Source organism: Cibotium barometz, chromosome 54 (genome assembly GCF_041138505.1).
Source record: "Cibotium barometz isolate CiBa-2024 chromosome 54, ASM4113850v1, whole genome shotgun sequence".
In the NCBI taxonomy this organism is placed as follows: Eukaryota; Viridiplantae; Streptophyta; class Polypodiopsida; order Cyatheales; family Cibotiaceae; genus Cibotium; species Cibotium barometz.
Window position 1 is genome coordinate 737,429 of NC_141099.1, and position 17,572 is coordinate 755,000.

A 17,572-nucleotide genomic window follows, 5' to 3' on the forward strand; every position below is an offset into this window, starting at 1 on the left:
GAAACACTTGCTATCCTTTTGAAATGAAGCCACACTTAGCATTCATAATGATCAAGGTGCTACTAACAAGAATTCTTTTCCCACTTTTGCCCTCTTTGTATATCTTTTAGCTTAGCACAAGCCAGCTAAGATTGGTAAAAGCATTCTCTTATTTTTGGTATAAAATGAGAGCATATCCTTACATTTTAACATATGTTGTATTGAGTTTTGTATGAGAGAGAGAGAGAGAGAGAGAGAGAGAGAGAGAGAGAGAGAGAGAGAGAGAGAATTTAAGTATTTTAATTTGTAATAATATTGATGTATACGTATTAGGTATAAAAGTTTTTAATGTAAAATATTTTTTAATAACGAATTAATCATTTGTGGTTTGATTCTCCACATAGGCAATCCATTCTCTATATAAAAAACAGAATGTTTAATTGGTTTTGCAACTCTCTATATAGAAATTTGTAATTACCTATATAAATAGCCCATATTTCCTAGATATGGAAGACTGAGTAAAATGGAGAAGAGGATATTACCTAGATATGGAAGACGGAGGGGATGTCACCATTTGGTCCTTTCTCCTACAAAACCAACGTTTGGTACACCGGCTGGACACATCACAGTGGAGAGATGAGAACGGGGGATTTCCAAGAATCACAGGGTGACAGACACCTGTATAAAGCCAGGATTGGGTAAAGGTATGACATAGCATTATTCAGGAGGTTTCTGCATGAGATTTGGGCACCTGATGTGTGTTTTGCAGGACTTTTTCTTTTATGAATGGTTTATAAGGTTATTTGCTCACACTGATTTAAGTGGGTGGACCTGAATTTTAACCTTTGGACACACACATAGGTGGTTGATTTATGCTTATGGCGGCCGTTTTCTTCTCCACATTTTGGGAAAACATGAGCAACACATTATAAGGATACTTTTTAATATTTATGGTGTGTCTCCATGCTATACATAGGAAGTCGACCTCTTTTGGGGGAGGGTGAGATGCAAAAGAAAACTCATATATATATATATATATATCAAGCGGCTGGTATGTGCACTGGCCAATAGTAGTTGTATATATGTGCTTCTTCCTTTTTGCTGGTTGCTCTAGCCCATGAGAGAGCAGGTTGTATAACAGCCACCTACCTTCTCCTTTCGCCTAGGGCTGCCCGCCGCCAATAGTGGACAGTAGGTCGACCACCACTACTGAGCAGTTTTCCTCCTCTGTTGGTTGCCTTCAAAAACTCGCCGCCTGCTGCAGGCCACACATATAGCCGTACATAAAATTGCATGAGCACACGTGAGAAGCATCCTTCAGAGGGCGATAGTCATTTGTGCAATTCTCTGTTGTTTTACAGGCTGGTCCACAACAGGTTGTGTTTTGACTTCCTTTAGTCACCTATAGGGTTCACACAATACATCATCTTCTCTACCCTCTTGTTAGACTGGTTGATGCTGAGATATGGGCAGTTTATCAAGCTGGTATCAATTGGTTATTGAGCCAAATCAGATCCTACAATGCTCAATTATTTGTGGAAGGCTCTGGCTTCAAGGTTGTGGAAGTCTTGGAAATTTGGTGTTGAGAAAACACCCTCATCTCTCATATTTGTAACACTCTATAATAGAAAACATCATTCCGAAAGGGGAGGGCCTATTCCGGCCTCAGTAGTGTGCAGAGTCTATTTGTGTCTTTTCTATTTAGTGCTGCTTCTTTGTGGAGCCCAACTTAGTTGGTGACTTTAATAAGTGATTAGAGTTGGTGACTCTTAAGTTAGCAAGAAGAGTTGGTGACTCTAACTACTGTAGTTATGTATTCATGCAAGGATTGGTAACCCTAGTATCTGCATAAACTCACGAAAGAGTTGGTGACTCTGTTTAGTAAGTATGCTAACTCATGGAAGGGTTGATGATCTTGGTGAGTTAGCTGGGCTTATGCAAGGGCTCATGCAAGGGCAGTGGCTCTAGTGAGTTAGCTGGGCTCATGCAAGGGCAGTGGCTCTAGTGAGTACAACCTTTGGATCCAGCATGGGTGGTGCCCATGGTTGTGACAGTTCTTGTGTACAAGATGGCAAGTTGAGAGATTTAATCCAAATCATCGTGCACAATCATTTGCCCCTGTGAAGTGCACTTGCATGTGTGACTTGTTTTGTTTGCCTAGACATTGCATGGTATTTTGCCTGTGAATGTCCACACGGGCATCGGGGACGCCTGGACACCCTGTAGATGTGCGTGTGCACACCTATTTGGACTAAGGGTTTTATGTGTTTTATAGGTGGTAAGTGTGCACACTCAACCTTATTTAATTATTATTTCTTTGTTTACTTAAGTCTATGGTTGTAGGTTCACATTTGGGCGGACAAACTTATAATTTATAAGAGAGTTCACATTGGGCTGGACTATTTTAATGAATCAGGACCAATTTTTAGGTTTGGGCACCCGAGCATGGACCAGAAACCCACGAGTTGCTAAAAGTGACTATTTTTCCTAGACATGAGTTGTTTTTCTGGGTGCTTGGGGTGTGGAGTAAGGAAAGGGCAGCCAAGAGAGTTGGTCTATTGCTTCTCTAGGGAACATAGGGCTGTTGAACAACAAGGAAGAGAATTGTGTGGCTGGCCAACTCCATCTACTGCTGCCAGACTCATGGAACAGTGAATATGTGGTTGGTCAGCTGTTGAAACATCAGCTACATGGTTGGACGATAACGTTTCCTCTTTTCTCTAGTGCTGACTGGGATGTATACAGGCTATAGGGGCTAGTCGAGTTGCATAATTGCTCCCTAAATCTGGTCGACTTCCTCTACTGCTTCTCTTTTGGCTAGCTGTACTGAATTACAACAAATCTTAGCCATACTTCATGGGTTTCCTTGAGATGGAACAGACACAAGTTGTGCCAAGCTTCAACACAGCTTCATAGGATGCAAAATAATTGGTCTAAGTGTTGCTGTTTTGGCCTATTTGGAGCCGCTGAATTGCACAATCATGTGGACAGCTGCTATGAACAATTGATGACTATTAAGCCTAGGTTGGTGACCAAGGTCTTGGTTTCATTGGACAACAATTGGTGACTGCTTTGGCCTGGTTAGTGACTGCGAGGTTGGCTTTATTTGGACAACAGTTGGTGACTACTTTGGCCTTGGGTGTGGTGACCGAGGATTTGTTTTCTCTATTGAGCAGTTGGTTAATGATCGATAGCTTGTGTTATTAGAGGAGTGGAACTAGTGGGCACTCACATATCTTGTACAAGAGATTACTCTATTGGTAATAAAGATAAAATTGCGATCTACATAACCAGGAAATCTCTCAAAATTCCCTATGTATTGTGAAGTTTACTGTGTTGCGTGTCATGATCCGGCCCATCAAAGGAGGGCAGCAAGAGAGGCGGGGCGCTGCAGATGCCAGAGACGCCCTCACAGTTAGCCCAGAAGAGGTTGAGGTTGAAGAGGCGGCAGCTGAAGAGATGGGCTTCGTTGCGATTGTTAACGACACCTCTTTTATGTAGTCGCCTTCGAAAAGCAGTGCAACGATCAAAATGCAATGTGGGAGCTTAAAGTGCACAGGGACTTGCTCCATTCAAGCTTTGCTTATTCGGCGAAAAATGTCTACTGTTGCCGGAGTAGAGACGAGGTGAGTTGCCGGGAAACACTCTTCGTAGGTAGGGTTTTCTTCAAACTACTTCTTGTGGGTGTACCCATAGGAGCTTCAACGTCTCCTTTTCTTGACTTCGAGGTTGAAGTTGGCGGAGAGTCAAGACCAGGATAAAAAGCGAACAGGAAAAGAAGAAGCATCAGCAACAAAGGAGCTTGGAGGGTTGCCGAACATTGTTAGGGCTGAAAATCGATGTGCTGAAGATCAGCCAGAGCACCCTCTGCTCCAAGGTATGGTTACAGTTCGCTTTCTCTTCAGGTCACTTTTCTCTGTCTCACAATCCCTTTTCTCTATGTTATACACAAACATGTCTCAAAACATAAACGCGCTCTCCTCCTCCTCCTCCTCCTCCTTCTAGCTCAGCCCCTTTGTCTCGAAACCCTGGAAGCTTATGCAAACCGCAACAAGTAATATCGTAGGGGACGGTATAGGCCATTCACAAAAAGCAGTAGTAGTGTAGGGGATGCAACATCAATCACAGAGTTGATGTTGCTAGATCCAACATGCAGTTAGTGAGGCTGATACGGTTCCGTACAAGGGAGGTTTTGATAAAGCAAGTGTTCCGTAGGATGCAAGCAACACTGTTGTCCTGGGTGCAGAGGAGTTGAATGCTGCAAGCAATGCCATTCATCACAATCGTCTTGCTAGCATCATATACATGAGATCATGATTCACAAGAGACTGTAGCAAAACCTATAGAGTTGTTCTGGTGTCTGTCAGTGATATCATGATCTCGGAATCTGTAAAGCATGTAACATGTAAGTATTATGTAGAGGTCCAGCAGTAGTGTTGAAACTCATTAGAGGGAGCAAATGCATGGGCACTCGCATACACAAGATCAACACCTGGCCTTCCAAATGCAACTGCCTCCTCGGCCTTTAGTTCGCACACGCTTCCTTCAAAGTCTTCCAAGTGCATCAACAACTCACAGTTGCCTTCCAAGCAGCAAAAGAGGGTGCCCATAGAGATAAGGTCGACCAATCATCCCGCTCCACCTCCAGCCCTCCTGCAAATTGTTGGTCCTCTCCAGTAGGATCTAGAGGTGCTGACTAGTGGACAATCTACAGCCATTAATGTTTCTCAGCAATGAAGATGCCGTTGTTCAGTCTGGCAGAATCCTAGGTTTAGAAGAGTCCCCCAATGTCCAAGTGAGGGATCAAACTAGTGGTGGTCGCACCCCAAAGATCTTGCTATTCCATTGCCGGTAAGGTTTAGAAGAGTCCCCCAATGTCCAAGTGAGGGATCAAACTAGTGGTGGTCGCACCCCAAAGATCTTGCTATTCCATTGCCGGTAAGGTTGAAAGGATTCTTGGCTCAGACCATAGGAAGACTATTCAACAGCAGCTGGGTGAGGCCAACTGTAGAGCAGACAGTAGGAAGCTTTGAAGAAGAACAAGCCAGCTATTCTTGTGGGTATCTCGGGTGCATTCTGAGACCAGCCATGATGGTAAGCTTTATGGTGCTTCTTGATTCTGATGAAGCAAATGAGAGTGGCAAAAATATTCCCATCAATGGCAAAAGGGAGAAAAGCAAAAAACTGAGTGCGTGCTTTTTTTAATATCAATAAAAATATTAATGCCAAATTAGGTTAGATGGTAGTGCTTTCAATATAAATTTTAAATGGAAAATTGTGGGAAAACATGTTTTCTTGTTTACCAAAATTGTTGCTATGCTGCCCAAGTTAAGAAGACAAAAATATGGAATAAGTCCACTAATCACCAATCAAAACATATTTAAACCAAATCCCAATTTTTTGAAAACCAAAATTACCACGCCTTCCTTTGGACCAAGGCTAGGATTTTCAGCGTTAGACACAATTAAAAACAATGGAGATGGATTGATACGCATCGATAATTTTTCATTCGCCTATTTCTTGGAGAGAGAGAGAGAGAGAGAGAGAGAGAGAGAGAGAGAGAGAGAGAGAGAGAGAGAGAGAGAGAGAGAGAGAGAGAGAGAGAGAGAGAGAGAGAGAGAGAGAGATTTTTAATGTCTACAAAAGACCCAAAGGGTTTATGGAACCCAAAGTAGTACATGTGATCTATGGGTAAGTGAATGTCAACAAAACATGAAAGGAAGAAAATTGATATCCTCCTCCAACAACGTACGATCCTCTATGACAGAGTGCAGGGCTGTGATGAACTTCACTTCTTGTGGTCCATGTCTCCAGAGCATGTCTTGGATCTGCAATTTGATGGGTGGAAGGTCTAGATCTTTGGGGTGCGGATGCTTGGCTCATATTCCTTTCTTTGCTCACACCCCTCCTCCTTCCTACCTTCACCTCGTCCTGCCCTTCACCATCATCCTACCCCCCATCTAGCCTTTCCTTCACCGCCTTGCTCCTGCCCTATTGCTTGCCATTGTTCTGCCCGCCTCTCTACTGCCCACCATTGCTACCGTCTTTGCCATCTCTTGCCCTTCTTGACCTCCCCTCTGCCCCCCTTCTCTTCGCTTCCCTCCCTCCGCCGCGCTCAAATATGGAATTTTCTTTAACAGGATTCAAGTTGGCCTTTCATTTTGATTAGCATCATGTTTGATCAGCCTCCTCCGGCTGGACGAACCATCCATTTTTCACAAGATGAGCTTGAGTTCCTCTTCGCTGAAATAAAGAAAGACTCCAAGATGATGTTCATTGGAAAAATCTTTGGTTCTCAACCCTCTTGTATCCAAGCCGACGACTGGGTACTAGCGGTGTTGCCTTCCAACTCCGCACTCCACTTTAAAGATGTGAGGCTACTTGGGAGAGGATTCTTCCAAGTAGAATTTGATGTAGAGGAGGCATCGTTAGAAGTGCTCAAGGGAAGCCCCTTTTCGTTGATTTTCTTCCTACCGTACACTAGCTACTTTGACCCTGTCGAAGAAGACCGGAACCGTTACCCTATCACTCTCAGATTTAGTGATCTCGAGTTAGTCTTGGAACTATGATGTAATGATCCTTAAATAGAAACTATCCTAGTTTCTCATGTGAGAAATGGATACTATATGGATCACTATAGTATGTTTCAATTGGAGACTTTTATATTCATTATGTGAGGATTGAAAGACAATAAGTTTAAAGTTATGACTGTGCCAAGCTTGGTTGGATTACGCATGAGTGATTATATGCAATAAAGGGAATTATATGCATGATTATAATATAATAATTACAATATAATTGCCTCAAGGGCATAGTAACATAAATTGGATTAATAACTTTGGGTAATTGGACTCAAGTATTAATAAATAAAGTCTTTGATAATTTGGGTATTAAGACTCAAAGGATTTCACCAAGCTATAAATTGTCGAAGGCTATCACTAGGTTTGAGAACCTACATGACTTGCTAAGGAGTCAATGAAAGAGACTTGTTCAAGTTAAACCAAACTTTAACTTTATACTTTGCATGTATTGGCCGAACTAATTAAGGGCAAGACACAATTACATAGGGTTGAGATTATTATCCTTGGTTGAGTAAGGCATCATTTTCAAAGGTTAATTGCAAACTTAGGATCTTGAATAAAAAGGAGAAACTTGAGCTCGACATATATAATTATCGTTCCCTATGGAGGTGAGCTCCTTAAGGGGGGAATTATCCTACATTCCTAACATGGAGCATGGGTTAATCATCATAAGAGTGTAGCATGGTTCATTAGTTTTCTATTGAGAGAGTTAGTTTACTATCCCATAAAAGTTTGATAATGATAATGCCTAATTCCTATATATGCAAAGGGTGAGCTCATAACTCAATCATTGAGCTAACCTTATGTGGTTTTGGACATAGACTAGCCTTAGATGTGGTCTTGGATTTCCAAGCTTTGTAAGATGACACCATGCATAGTATCGGGTGCTTAGAGACCACATATTATGGTGTTGCGCTCATTTAAGTCTCCCAATCTCGAGGGTGTTTCAATGTAGGTGACACCATGCATATTATCGGATGCTTAGAGGCCACATATTATGGTGTTGCGCTCATTTAAGTCTCCCAATCTCGAGGGTGTTTCAATGTAGGTGACATAGGGTTGAGTTTTGAGTTGGCCTACTGCTTTCTACTTTACTTGTGTGTGCTCTAGATCGAGACTACATAATGTAGTTGACCTATGGTTGAGTTGTGAGTCGGCCTACTACTTTCTACTTTACTTGTGTGTGCTCTAGATTGAGGGTGTTTCGATGTACTATGGGGTTGAGTTGTGAGCCGGCCTACTGCTTTCTCCTTTACTTGTGTGTGCTCTAGATCGAAATTGCATCATGTAGATGCTTAAAATATCTTATGTGTCAATATAAGATAATGTTGAGACTAGTTTATCGGCTACTATTTAAAAAAGGCCTCCATCATTGCAAAAACATATGTTTTTGAGAGGCCCCTCACAAAAATTTATAGCCAAGGTTTCCCCTTCTCCGTTTTCTTTTCCGCTTACTCTTTTCTACTCATTGATCCTCATCCTCCCTTTCCTATAATGTAATTCCTTTTAAAACCCCCTAGATTTTGTGACTCAAATTACCATGATTTTTTTAAAGATAGGGAATATTAGCCTAAATTATCTTCCCAAGTTGTGTGTGCTCTAGATCGAAATTGCATCATGTAGATGCTTAAAATATCTTATGTGTCAATATAAGATAATGTTGAGACTAGTTTATCGGCTACTATTTAAAAAAGGCCTCCATCATTGCAAAAACATATGTTTTTGAGAGGCCCCTCACAAAAATTTATAGCCAAGGTTTCCCCTTCTCCGTTTTCTTTTCCGCTTACTCTTTTCTACTCATTGATCCTCATCCTCCCTTTCCTATAATGTAATTCCTTTTAAAACCCCCTAGATTTTGTGACTCAAATTACCATGATTTTTTTAAAGATAGGGAATATTAGCCTAAATTATCTTCCCAAGTTGTGTGTGCTCTAGATCGAAATTGCATCATGTAGATGCTTAAAATATCTTATGTGTCAATATAAGATAATGTTGAGACTAGTTTATCGGCTACTATTTAAAAAAGGCCTCCATCATTGCAAAAACATATGTTTTTGAGAGGCCCCTCACAAAAATTTATAGCCAAGGTTTCCCCTTCTCCGTTTTCTTTTCCGCTTACTCTTTTCTACTCATTGATCCTCATCCTCCCTTTCCTATAATGTAATTCCTTTTAAAACCCCCTAGATTTTGTGACTCAAATTACCATGATTTTTTTAAAGATAGGGAATATTAGCCTAAATTATCTTCCCAAGTTAAAAAAACATGCAAAAAAATTGTGTATAGCAAATAAAATAAAATAAAATACTTGAGAACCATTATAAAAAATCAACCTAACAAGGGTTTCAACCTCTATCAAACATCAACTTCAATAATAAGAAAGGCCAATTAATGAAAAATGAAAGCTAAATTTCTTACCATACTTAAAGTTTATGTGATTGATTGGTTATTATTGTGTGATTAAAGTTTGTGTGATTAATTGGTTATTATTGTCAAAGGCATGAGCTCTTGGGAGGTGACTATCTCCATGTATTGTTGGCCATGTTTGACACTTTTATTGCAACAATGGTTGTTGTTTTTGTCATCAAGTTGAGTCCTTTTATTGAGAAATTTACTTCTTTACAGGCAAGGTTGGCTATACTCTCCCCTTCTTTACAGGCAAGGTTACCCCTTCTCCATTTCTATGCTAGGCCTCTGTTGGTTGCGTGAAAGTGGTGTGGAACCTTCAACATTAGGTAATCGATAGAAATAGTATGCACCTAGTGATTGGTGAAATGAGCACTAGGACCACCATGGAATGATTGGCATGGGAGATATCAATCTTCATGGAATGATTGGCATGGGAGATATCAATCCAGATCTTCATGGAACCACATGAGATTATGTCTTGATCTCGCAACATGATTCTAAGAGATGAGGTTTCTTTGTGGCAAAAACGTTGACGCTAGGGTGAGGTTATGTTGGTAATGAATCACAGTCAAAGTGCTAGAGGTTACAAACATTGAAGCTTTGCGGAGGTACCTACAAGGTTGAGGGTTCTCAAGGTGATGGGTTTTACCATGGGCCAAGTGGCTCCATCATGGTCTCCCCATCGAGGAGATGTACCTAGAGAGTTGATGTTAACAAGGTAAGTTGCAGACGTTTGTGTTTGTGTGTGTCGTGAGATGCAAGAAGTGAAAAAATTATGATGCCCGTAGTAAAATATGCAGGAGGTGACATGCATGGGAAATGGGTGGAAGGTGTGCCTGTGTGTGCGCACTTCTGCAACTTAACTTATTTGTTTGACTCTCTTTACTTCTTTTTCGACACATTGACTTGACATCCCTTTACTTGGGGAGTCCAGAGTATTGCATTTTTTGCGGCATAGCAGTGGACTTTGCTCATGGCTGTAATGGAGTTGGGGGTGGTCGATATGGCTAGAGGGATTTACTAGGAGTCTTTCTCTATCCCTGGTCTTTGGTCACCTAACTTTCGGCCCTCCTTGTACGTGTCCACTTCAAGCTCATTGTGCCCTTGCTTATCTTCCCCATCATTAACTTTGTCATCTTCTTCTGCTCCCTCTTTGGAACTGTCTAACTCCTTTGGTCCTTTATGCTTTTCCAAACACTCGAGTTCCCCAAGGAGATCTTCTACTTCTCCTTTCTCTTCCTATGGTATGGTCTGGGGATAATCCATGTGCTCCATTTTGAAGAAACATGCAATCTCCTCTATTAGCAAAGCTAGCTGGGGCATAGAGATAAAGTAACAAAAAGTTGGCAGGTTCATATGCTAGGGCACACCATATTTGCTAGCTTTTTATAAGTTTGTACCATCAATTTTTTCTAGATCCCTCTAGCCATTTTAAGTCTGCTTTATATATGGCCATATCCATCACACTCTTGCCATGTACTCTTCGGATGCTGTTAGCTCAATGCATTCTCAAGTGGTCCCTTTTCAAATAAGAACACCCATGCAATGAAGTTTATTACCATGGGGTGCATTTGAGCTTGTAAAATTGTGCAAGGCCAAGGTCCCCTAAAAAAACATCATTGTTACATGAGAGTCTAGAGCCTGGGAGACCTACTTGCATAATCTAGCAAATTATAATAGGGAGAGGGGCTCATCAAGAATCATTCCTTGGGAAATAAAAGCAAGGCCCAAGCTATATATGATCAGCTTTATTCGATTTTATGAGGGCTCTCATTGTCGTGTAGGAGATTAGGGAGCATCAATGCTACATCTTTCAGAGTGGCATTCCTCTCCTCATGGCTGTCGGTGTAGGAGTGCAAGGTTGGAAGGCTATTTGGCCTGATTCTAGGCATCTCTTAGCATATACAACCCCTCCTCTAATGCCTTGACGCGGTCATCCTTGTTCTACAGTTGCATCATCGTATCTTTAGTTTTTTTTTCTAGGACTCTTTGCATCCTTGGAGCGTGCTTCTGTTAGATCATCATTGCATTTGCTAAAAATTTATTTTTTCTGTCTGTTGGACCTAGATAGGTGGTCATCTAGCATGGCTATTTTCTGAGGGAGCTGAGTGAACACCTTTTCTTTTATTGTTACCTCCGATTTTAGTTACATATGATCTTCAAGAATAATCCATTCTACATAGAGGGTTTTAGCTTCTTGTGCATGCTTTTGCTCTACACTTTTGTGCACCTTTCAATGATGTCTCATACATATGCACCTTTTCTATGTGTGTTTCAAAATCTGTAGTGTATTGTATATGATTGCCTTTGTGCACCTCTCCTCTACTTTTGTGCTTGGCATAATTACATATTCCACATCATCACTTGTATCTAGTAAAATCACGACGTCTGCTTGGCATTCTTTGAAAGTTTGGAGAACTACCTAGTTGTTTACATTTGCATAATCCACATCATCACTTGTATCTAGTAGAAACACGCTGTCCATTGTTTGCATTTGCATGAATATTATAGGAGGGGTGGCTTGACTTTGTGTCAATGATGGTTGTGTTGGAGGCTATGGAGCACATGATTTGATGTTAATGTGGCTTTGCTATTTTTCTTCTACCTTGGCCTCCATCTCCATACCTTCTTCTACCTTGTCTTTACCCTTCTGCATCCCTTTCTACTTTGGTGTGAGTCTCTATCTCTGAACCAAACTCAATAGTGATGTTACTGTGTTCATCGATATAGAATTTTTGTTTCTTGGGCTGTGGTTGTTCTGCTATTGTTCCTTGATCTCCTGTCCTTCTTTTCCTTTATCTTTATTATCTTTCTTGTCCTTGGATGGTGGAGTCTTCTACTAGGAACTTGCACTATTGTTGCTGCTCTTAATGGTGGTGAGAGCTGGTCCAACGAGTTTGTGGTCTGATAAATCACCCTTATGAGCAAGGATGCTATTACCAAGTACGGCTCTTTCATATTCTTCACTGCTAATACCCTTTTAATCTTTACATAAATCACTTCTGTCCAATTTTATTTTGCTTGAAGGGGATTGGGGCACATGTGAGCTTTGTTGAATCGAGTGTGAGTAGCCATATATCCACCTGGGTTATGTGATGTGGCTTGTAAAAGGTCAAGTATGTGTAATATAGCCTGCACGACATCATAAGATGAGGCTTGTGCTTGTCTATTCTGAAAAAAGTTTCCTTCTTTGCTGGTTTTTTTATTCTTTTGAAGTTCCACTCCCTAGTTAACTATGGGCAAGTTGAACGTCTACCTTACCAACTATTACGTGAGCTTCAATATTCTTCTTTATTGCTTGGTGGCCCTAGTGGTGGTTGTATGTGACAAATGTCTCAGTGCGGTTGTCAAATGAATGAATGGCATGGTAGCACCTTGCCAGGTCCACTCCCTAGGGAGACAACTCAAATAAGGGTAGCAGCCCAATCTTCTACAATAATTGACTTGTGGACTCATCTTCTAATGCAAGTTTGTTGCACTTTGGTGTTGGGAAGGCCACACCGAGTAGTGCATAAGGCCAACAAATCCCATAATTGGAATTTTAGGATCCTGTCGTGCCCACGGTGTAGAGGCTTGCTGCCTCCAAATAGCTTTCCCTGGCTTAAAAGAGCTCCCGGAACATGTATGGGTCAAGTGGGGACCCTTGGCTCTCTTTCACCGATTTCTTGTCCTTCCCTTTTGTTGGGGTGCCGATAGTCATTGTTCCCAATGCCCTTAGGCTACAATGTATTAGCACTAGCTCTATGAAACTTCATTGATTGTTGTCAAATGCAAACAATGTCATACATATTCACTCAGTTTACTACATGGGACAACCTCTCCAAGCATAAGCATCCACAAAAATCACTATCTTAGTATTTGCATCAGCTGGCAGAGTAATCACTGTTCTATTTTTTGGAATCGTCAGTGGACTGAGATAGTTGTGATCCAACTAACTAAATGATTCCACTTTACTGGGATAGTTGTGATCCAACTAACTCAATGATTCCACTTGGTCACAATGATTCCACTTTGCTACTCTACTAACGATCCTTTTGTGCAGGCAACCTTACAATCGGATTGATCTAACCGTGCCACTAATCCCACTGTGCTGTGCCAACAATCCCATTGTTGTGCAAGCGATCTAGAATTGGATCGATTCCATTCCTGGTGATACTGTACCCTCTCAATTCTTGAGGCAGTATCTGTGCTTTCCTTTCAAGATATCTATGCACACACTAATTGAAAGCAACTCTTGACCACCGATATGGTGGCGAAGAAGAGAGAGCTTCAGGTCATCTAGAAACAGTGAGTCAATATAGTAGGGTTGTCTTAGCACCAAAACTCTATGCAAAGTAATAGGATTGAATTAGTGCTATAAAATACCTTATGTATTACTGAATTGATGGCATGACATAAGGTCAGATCGGTGATCCTTAGAGTAGGATCAAGCGATCACACAGGTAAAGTTGACCGATTCAAGAAGCAAGCGATTCAAGAAGTTTCAATGGGATTCATGAAGTAGTCTTGTGGGCGATTGTAGAGGTATGGGATTCATGAAGTGGGCGATTGTAGAGGTAGGATCATCGATTCGTGATGATGACGATTCCAGGCTTCCTAGAAGCTAGTGATCCTAGAGTTAGATGGGGGATTCATGAAGTATTCCAGGCTTCCTAGAAGCTAGTGATCCTAGAGTTAGATGGGGGATTCATGAAGTAGGATTGTTTCAGAGACGGATCATTGCAATCCAAGAATTTACCTTTGGGAATTTTCAAGTGGTGCTAGTACCTTGGTCTCAACAAGTTTTTGTGCCTGCACCATGTAGTGTTAGTACCCTAGTTTTTCTCAATGCAGTTTTGTCATGTTTTGCATGATGTGACACTCCCAATGTAGTGTTACTGCCCTAGTTTTTCTCAATGCAGTTTTGTCATGTTTTGCATGGGACACTCCCATGGGCTTTCGATGCTGAGGTTTTGTTGCTTGCATGTTTAGTGCATGAGTGATGTGGAATTTTGCAAGTTCTTGGGATATCAATGGATAGAAGAGTGCCTAATGCATGTGTGAGTTAGGTGTGACACCTAGATGCTTTGAAATTAATGTTCCCAATAAGAATGCAGTGCAAGCAAAGTTGTGAGTGGAGGGTCTTGGGATTCTAATGGTGAGGTTCACTAAAAGTGTTCAACTGTGCCTCCTCTTGACTTAGCTGGACTTGACTTTTATGCCTAGCACATCCCACATAGGTGACTCAACTGAACTCTTATGCTTGTGTCTCTGTAGCACAAGCGACTTGACATTGTGAAATATCATTTTTCTTCATGTGTTAAAGTGAGGTAAACCTTTTTAAGAATTACGCTTGGATGCTTTTTGGCTTTTTGCAACTCTACTCTTGACTCTTATAACTTAGGCACATTTTGTCCCTTTTGGCGGCTTGACTTTTGAACTCTTATGCCCTTGGTGCATTTTTGGCCTCCTAGTAGTGAGTTGACCTTGGAGTTTGCATACCTGATGTCATCCCTTTTTTTCTTTGTTATTGCTTTGATTTAACTTTATCTTTTTTACTTGAGTTAAGGGACTGTACATCATTTTGATTAGTTTGGCTTGCCTAGGTTAAGAATGAGGCTTTGGGCCTTTTTATGTTGGGACACTCGACACTCTGCTCATCTCATAGGGGTTCAACGGGCGGATAGGGAAGCTGGGATTTCATGTAAAGCTAAATAAGATGGTAGCTCTTGGATTTTCTTTTGAAGTTTCTCTTGCTCTTCTATAGTCCATGTGTGCTCTATCTTAGCTTTCATCTTATATTTCTTTTTGGGCACCCATATATGCGTTGTTGTGACTTATCAATGTAAGGTCCTTGAGCATGATGATGATTTTGTTAGATTTTATTTACTCGCTTCTAGGAGGGTTGCATATTTATATAGATTACATCCTTGGCACCAGATTTGGTTTTTTCCTTGATAGTATCCTTGAGCTGTTAGTGACCTTTGTGTGGTCCATCCTCGTGTGGTTGGATCACTATATGGCTTTCAATTTCTTCTTGGTTTAGGGATCCACACCATCTTGTCATCAACTTTCATCAGCATTTTGGAGATACTCTAATTTGGAATCCATACATGTTTGGGCTTTTTGTTCTTGGGCTTTGGTTATTTGGTGGACTCGAATAGGCTTCTTGGTGTCTTCGGTGCTTTTTGAGAAATTGAGGTAGCAAGATTGGAAGTATTGGTTACTGGCCTTTGGTTTCCCTTACGATGCCTTCTCATTTTTTGATTAAGTTTCTCCTCCTTTAGCTGGGTTTTTCGACTCCTTTTGAGTTTTGTTTTTAAGGGATGTGGTAAAGGGTTGATTGGATGAGGCCTTGACTTTACAGATGATTGCACTTACTAGTGATGGGACCTTCTTGCAGTAATGTCAGTAACTTTTGGATTTCGGTAGAGATGTATCCCGGCTCTTCTTGTTGTGGTCGTCCACACGGTCCAATCTATGCTGCACTCATGTTTGGAAATCCATCCCCTCCCCTTCCAAGGATGGGGTCTTCAAGCATTGCTTCTAACACATGGTCAGAATTTATGTGGAACTTAAGCTTTAACATCCCTTTACATTCAATATAAAAAGCTAAGACTATTTGTACCAAAGCTTTGGTCGGATCAAGCGTAGGTGAGACTTAAGTCTCGTAAGACATTTTTTCTAGCTATGGTCTACTTTTTTATGGGGAAGTCCAAGTAAAGCCTTGTGGCTTCACCTCTTCCTCCTCATTGTCCTCACATTCAGAGGTCACATTAGGCTCAAGGTCTAGATTGAAGACTTGGATTTATGCTGTTGTGACTTCATTTGAGGCAATTTTGTCCATTTTTGTCTCTCCTTTCCTTGATGGGATAAGGTATGCTTTTAGAATCACTAGTGTCATAGCTTTAATTAGCTTCATGTCATTTTCATTATTTTCACAAAGCTCAGCTCCTGTAGGTGCCATATCTGTCTCCCTTAAATTTTTTTCTCTTTCACTGGGAGGGTTATGTTCATATTTTCTAATCTCATCCCTCTTGGCGGTTCAACTCCCCACTAGAATGGTGTTTATAACTCTTCTTGTTTCCTCAGGATTATGAGCTTGAGAACTCTCTTTTGTTGGTTTGATGATAGGTTCATGAGTGAGGAATGGAAGGTACATATCTTGGCTCGACTCTAAGAGATAATAGTGCACCACAAGATGATTATACAACCCTTAGACTTGTGCCCCTAGTGTTATTTCTCATTGTGGTTTTGGAGGCACAACTACATGTGTCATGGGGTATTCATAGAATGGTATCCAACTAGTCATATGTGAGCTTGTAACACTGTGTTCCTAGCTACCTGATGTATTTGCTCCTTATTCTAGGTGAATATGTATGATCGGTTCTACTAGGGTAGCATTGTGTTCTTGGCTACTTGATGTATTTGCTCCTTATTCTAGGTGAATATGTATGATCGGTTCTACTAGGGTAGCACTTCCGGTTCCCTCAGAGGCATTGATTCCCCTTGTTGGATTTGTCCCTCTAATGAAACTTCTAATGAAGCTTGATGCTCCTCTCCGATCGGGTCTACAATAGAAGGAAGTTGGATCTCACCTTCTTGTTTATACATTGTTTCCTTAACAAGAATGAGAAGTCCTGTCCAGCCACACCAATGGAGTACCACGTTTTGAAGTTATCTTTGCCTGTGAATTCCTTCCTTTTTTATCTTTTGAAGCTTATGGTCCTTGGTCGACTATGGGCAAGAGGATCCCCCCTGCTTAGACTCTTCAGTATCCCTGGCCTATTTGATAACTTCTAGATGATAGGTGTTACCCTCTTTGTCAAAGTACACGGTTTGGTCTCGGTGGCTTGATGGTAATGTTTCTTGACTAAGGGAACCTGGGGGGACCTTATGGATGGTGGCCCTCAACCAATGAATTGGAAGGCCTTGAAGCCTTGTGCAAAAACCGTATGTGTGTGGGAGATGCATGTACTTACAAGATCCCCCTAAGTTGCATGGCACATCTATATGAGGCCAAAAGATGGTGGTGGCCTAGGAATGCCCAACCTCGTCTTTCTTGCAGACACACTAGCTAGGAAATAGATTATTTATTGTATCTTGAGGAAGACTAGGCCATCCTCCTACACAAGGACCTACACCTCTACTCAGTTAAAGGCTTCAAAAACTGGGCAAACCTTCCCACTATCCTATGTTCTTTTTGGCCTAGGAATGCCCAACCTCGTCTTTCTTGCAGACACACTAGCTAGGAAATAGATTATTTATTGTATCTTGAGGAAGACTAGGCCATCCTCCTACACAAGGACCTACACCTCTACTCAGTTAAAGGCTTCAAAAACTGGGCAAACCTTCCCACTATCCTATGTTCTTTTTGGCCCTCTCCAAATAACTCCGAAGGAGGGTAGTTCCTTGATCAAATCACTATGGAATGCTAGAATAGAATCAAGCATAGGTCTTAGTTGGTAGATGACCTTTGATTCAAATAATATATCCTTCATCTGGTTTTTCCTAGAGCTGAATCACTATGTATCTCTAGATAATATGAATAGAGCTCACAAACTTCACAAAAGGGCCAAAGCACTTGGACTGACCTCAAAGATTATAGGATCCAAAAATGGATTGAT

General features: G+C 41.2%; 1 protein-coding gene across 4 annotated transcripts in view; it reads left to right on the top strand.

The window, feature by feature from the left end:
- Positions 1 to 3,281: 3,281 nt before the first annotated feature.
- LOC147607757 (uncharacterized) overlaps positions 3,282 to 17,572 on the top strand; it is a 15,453-nt gene continuing 1,162 nt past the window's right edge. Inside the window, exons 1-3 of one of the 4 annotated variants that reach the window (XM_086789973.1) lie at positions 3,282 to 3,605; positions 3,715 to 3,856; positions 16,080 to 16,698. In XM_086789973.1, the coding sequence (XP_086646099.1) occupies positions 3,516 to 3,605; positions 3,715 to 3,856; positions 16,080 to 16,087 (240 nt within the window). In that variant the 5' untranslated portion in view covers positions 3,282 to 3,515 and the 3' untranslated portion in view covers positions 16,088 to 16,698. Of the gene's footprint in view, positions 3,606 to 3,714; positions 3,857 to 14,551; positions 15,596 to 16,079; positions 16,699 to 17,572 lie in introns of those variants that run through there. The other 3 variants (XM_086789974.1, XM_086789972.1, XM_086789971.1) reach the window with 3 other exon arrangements.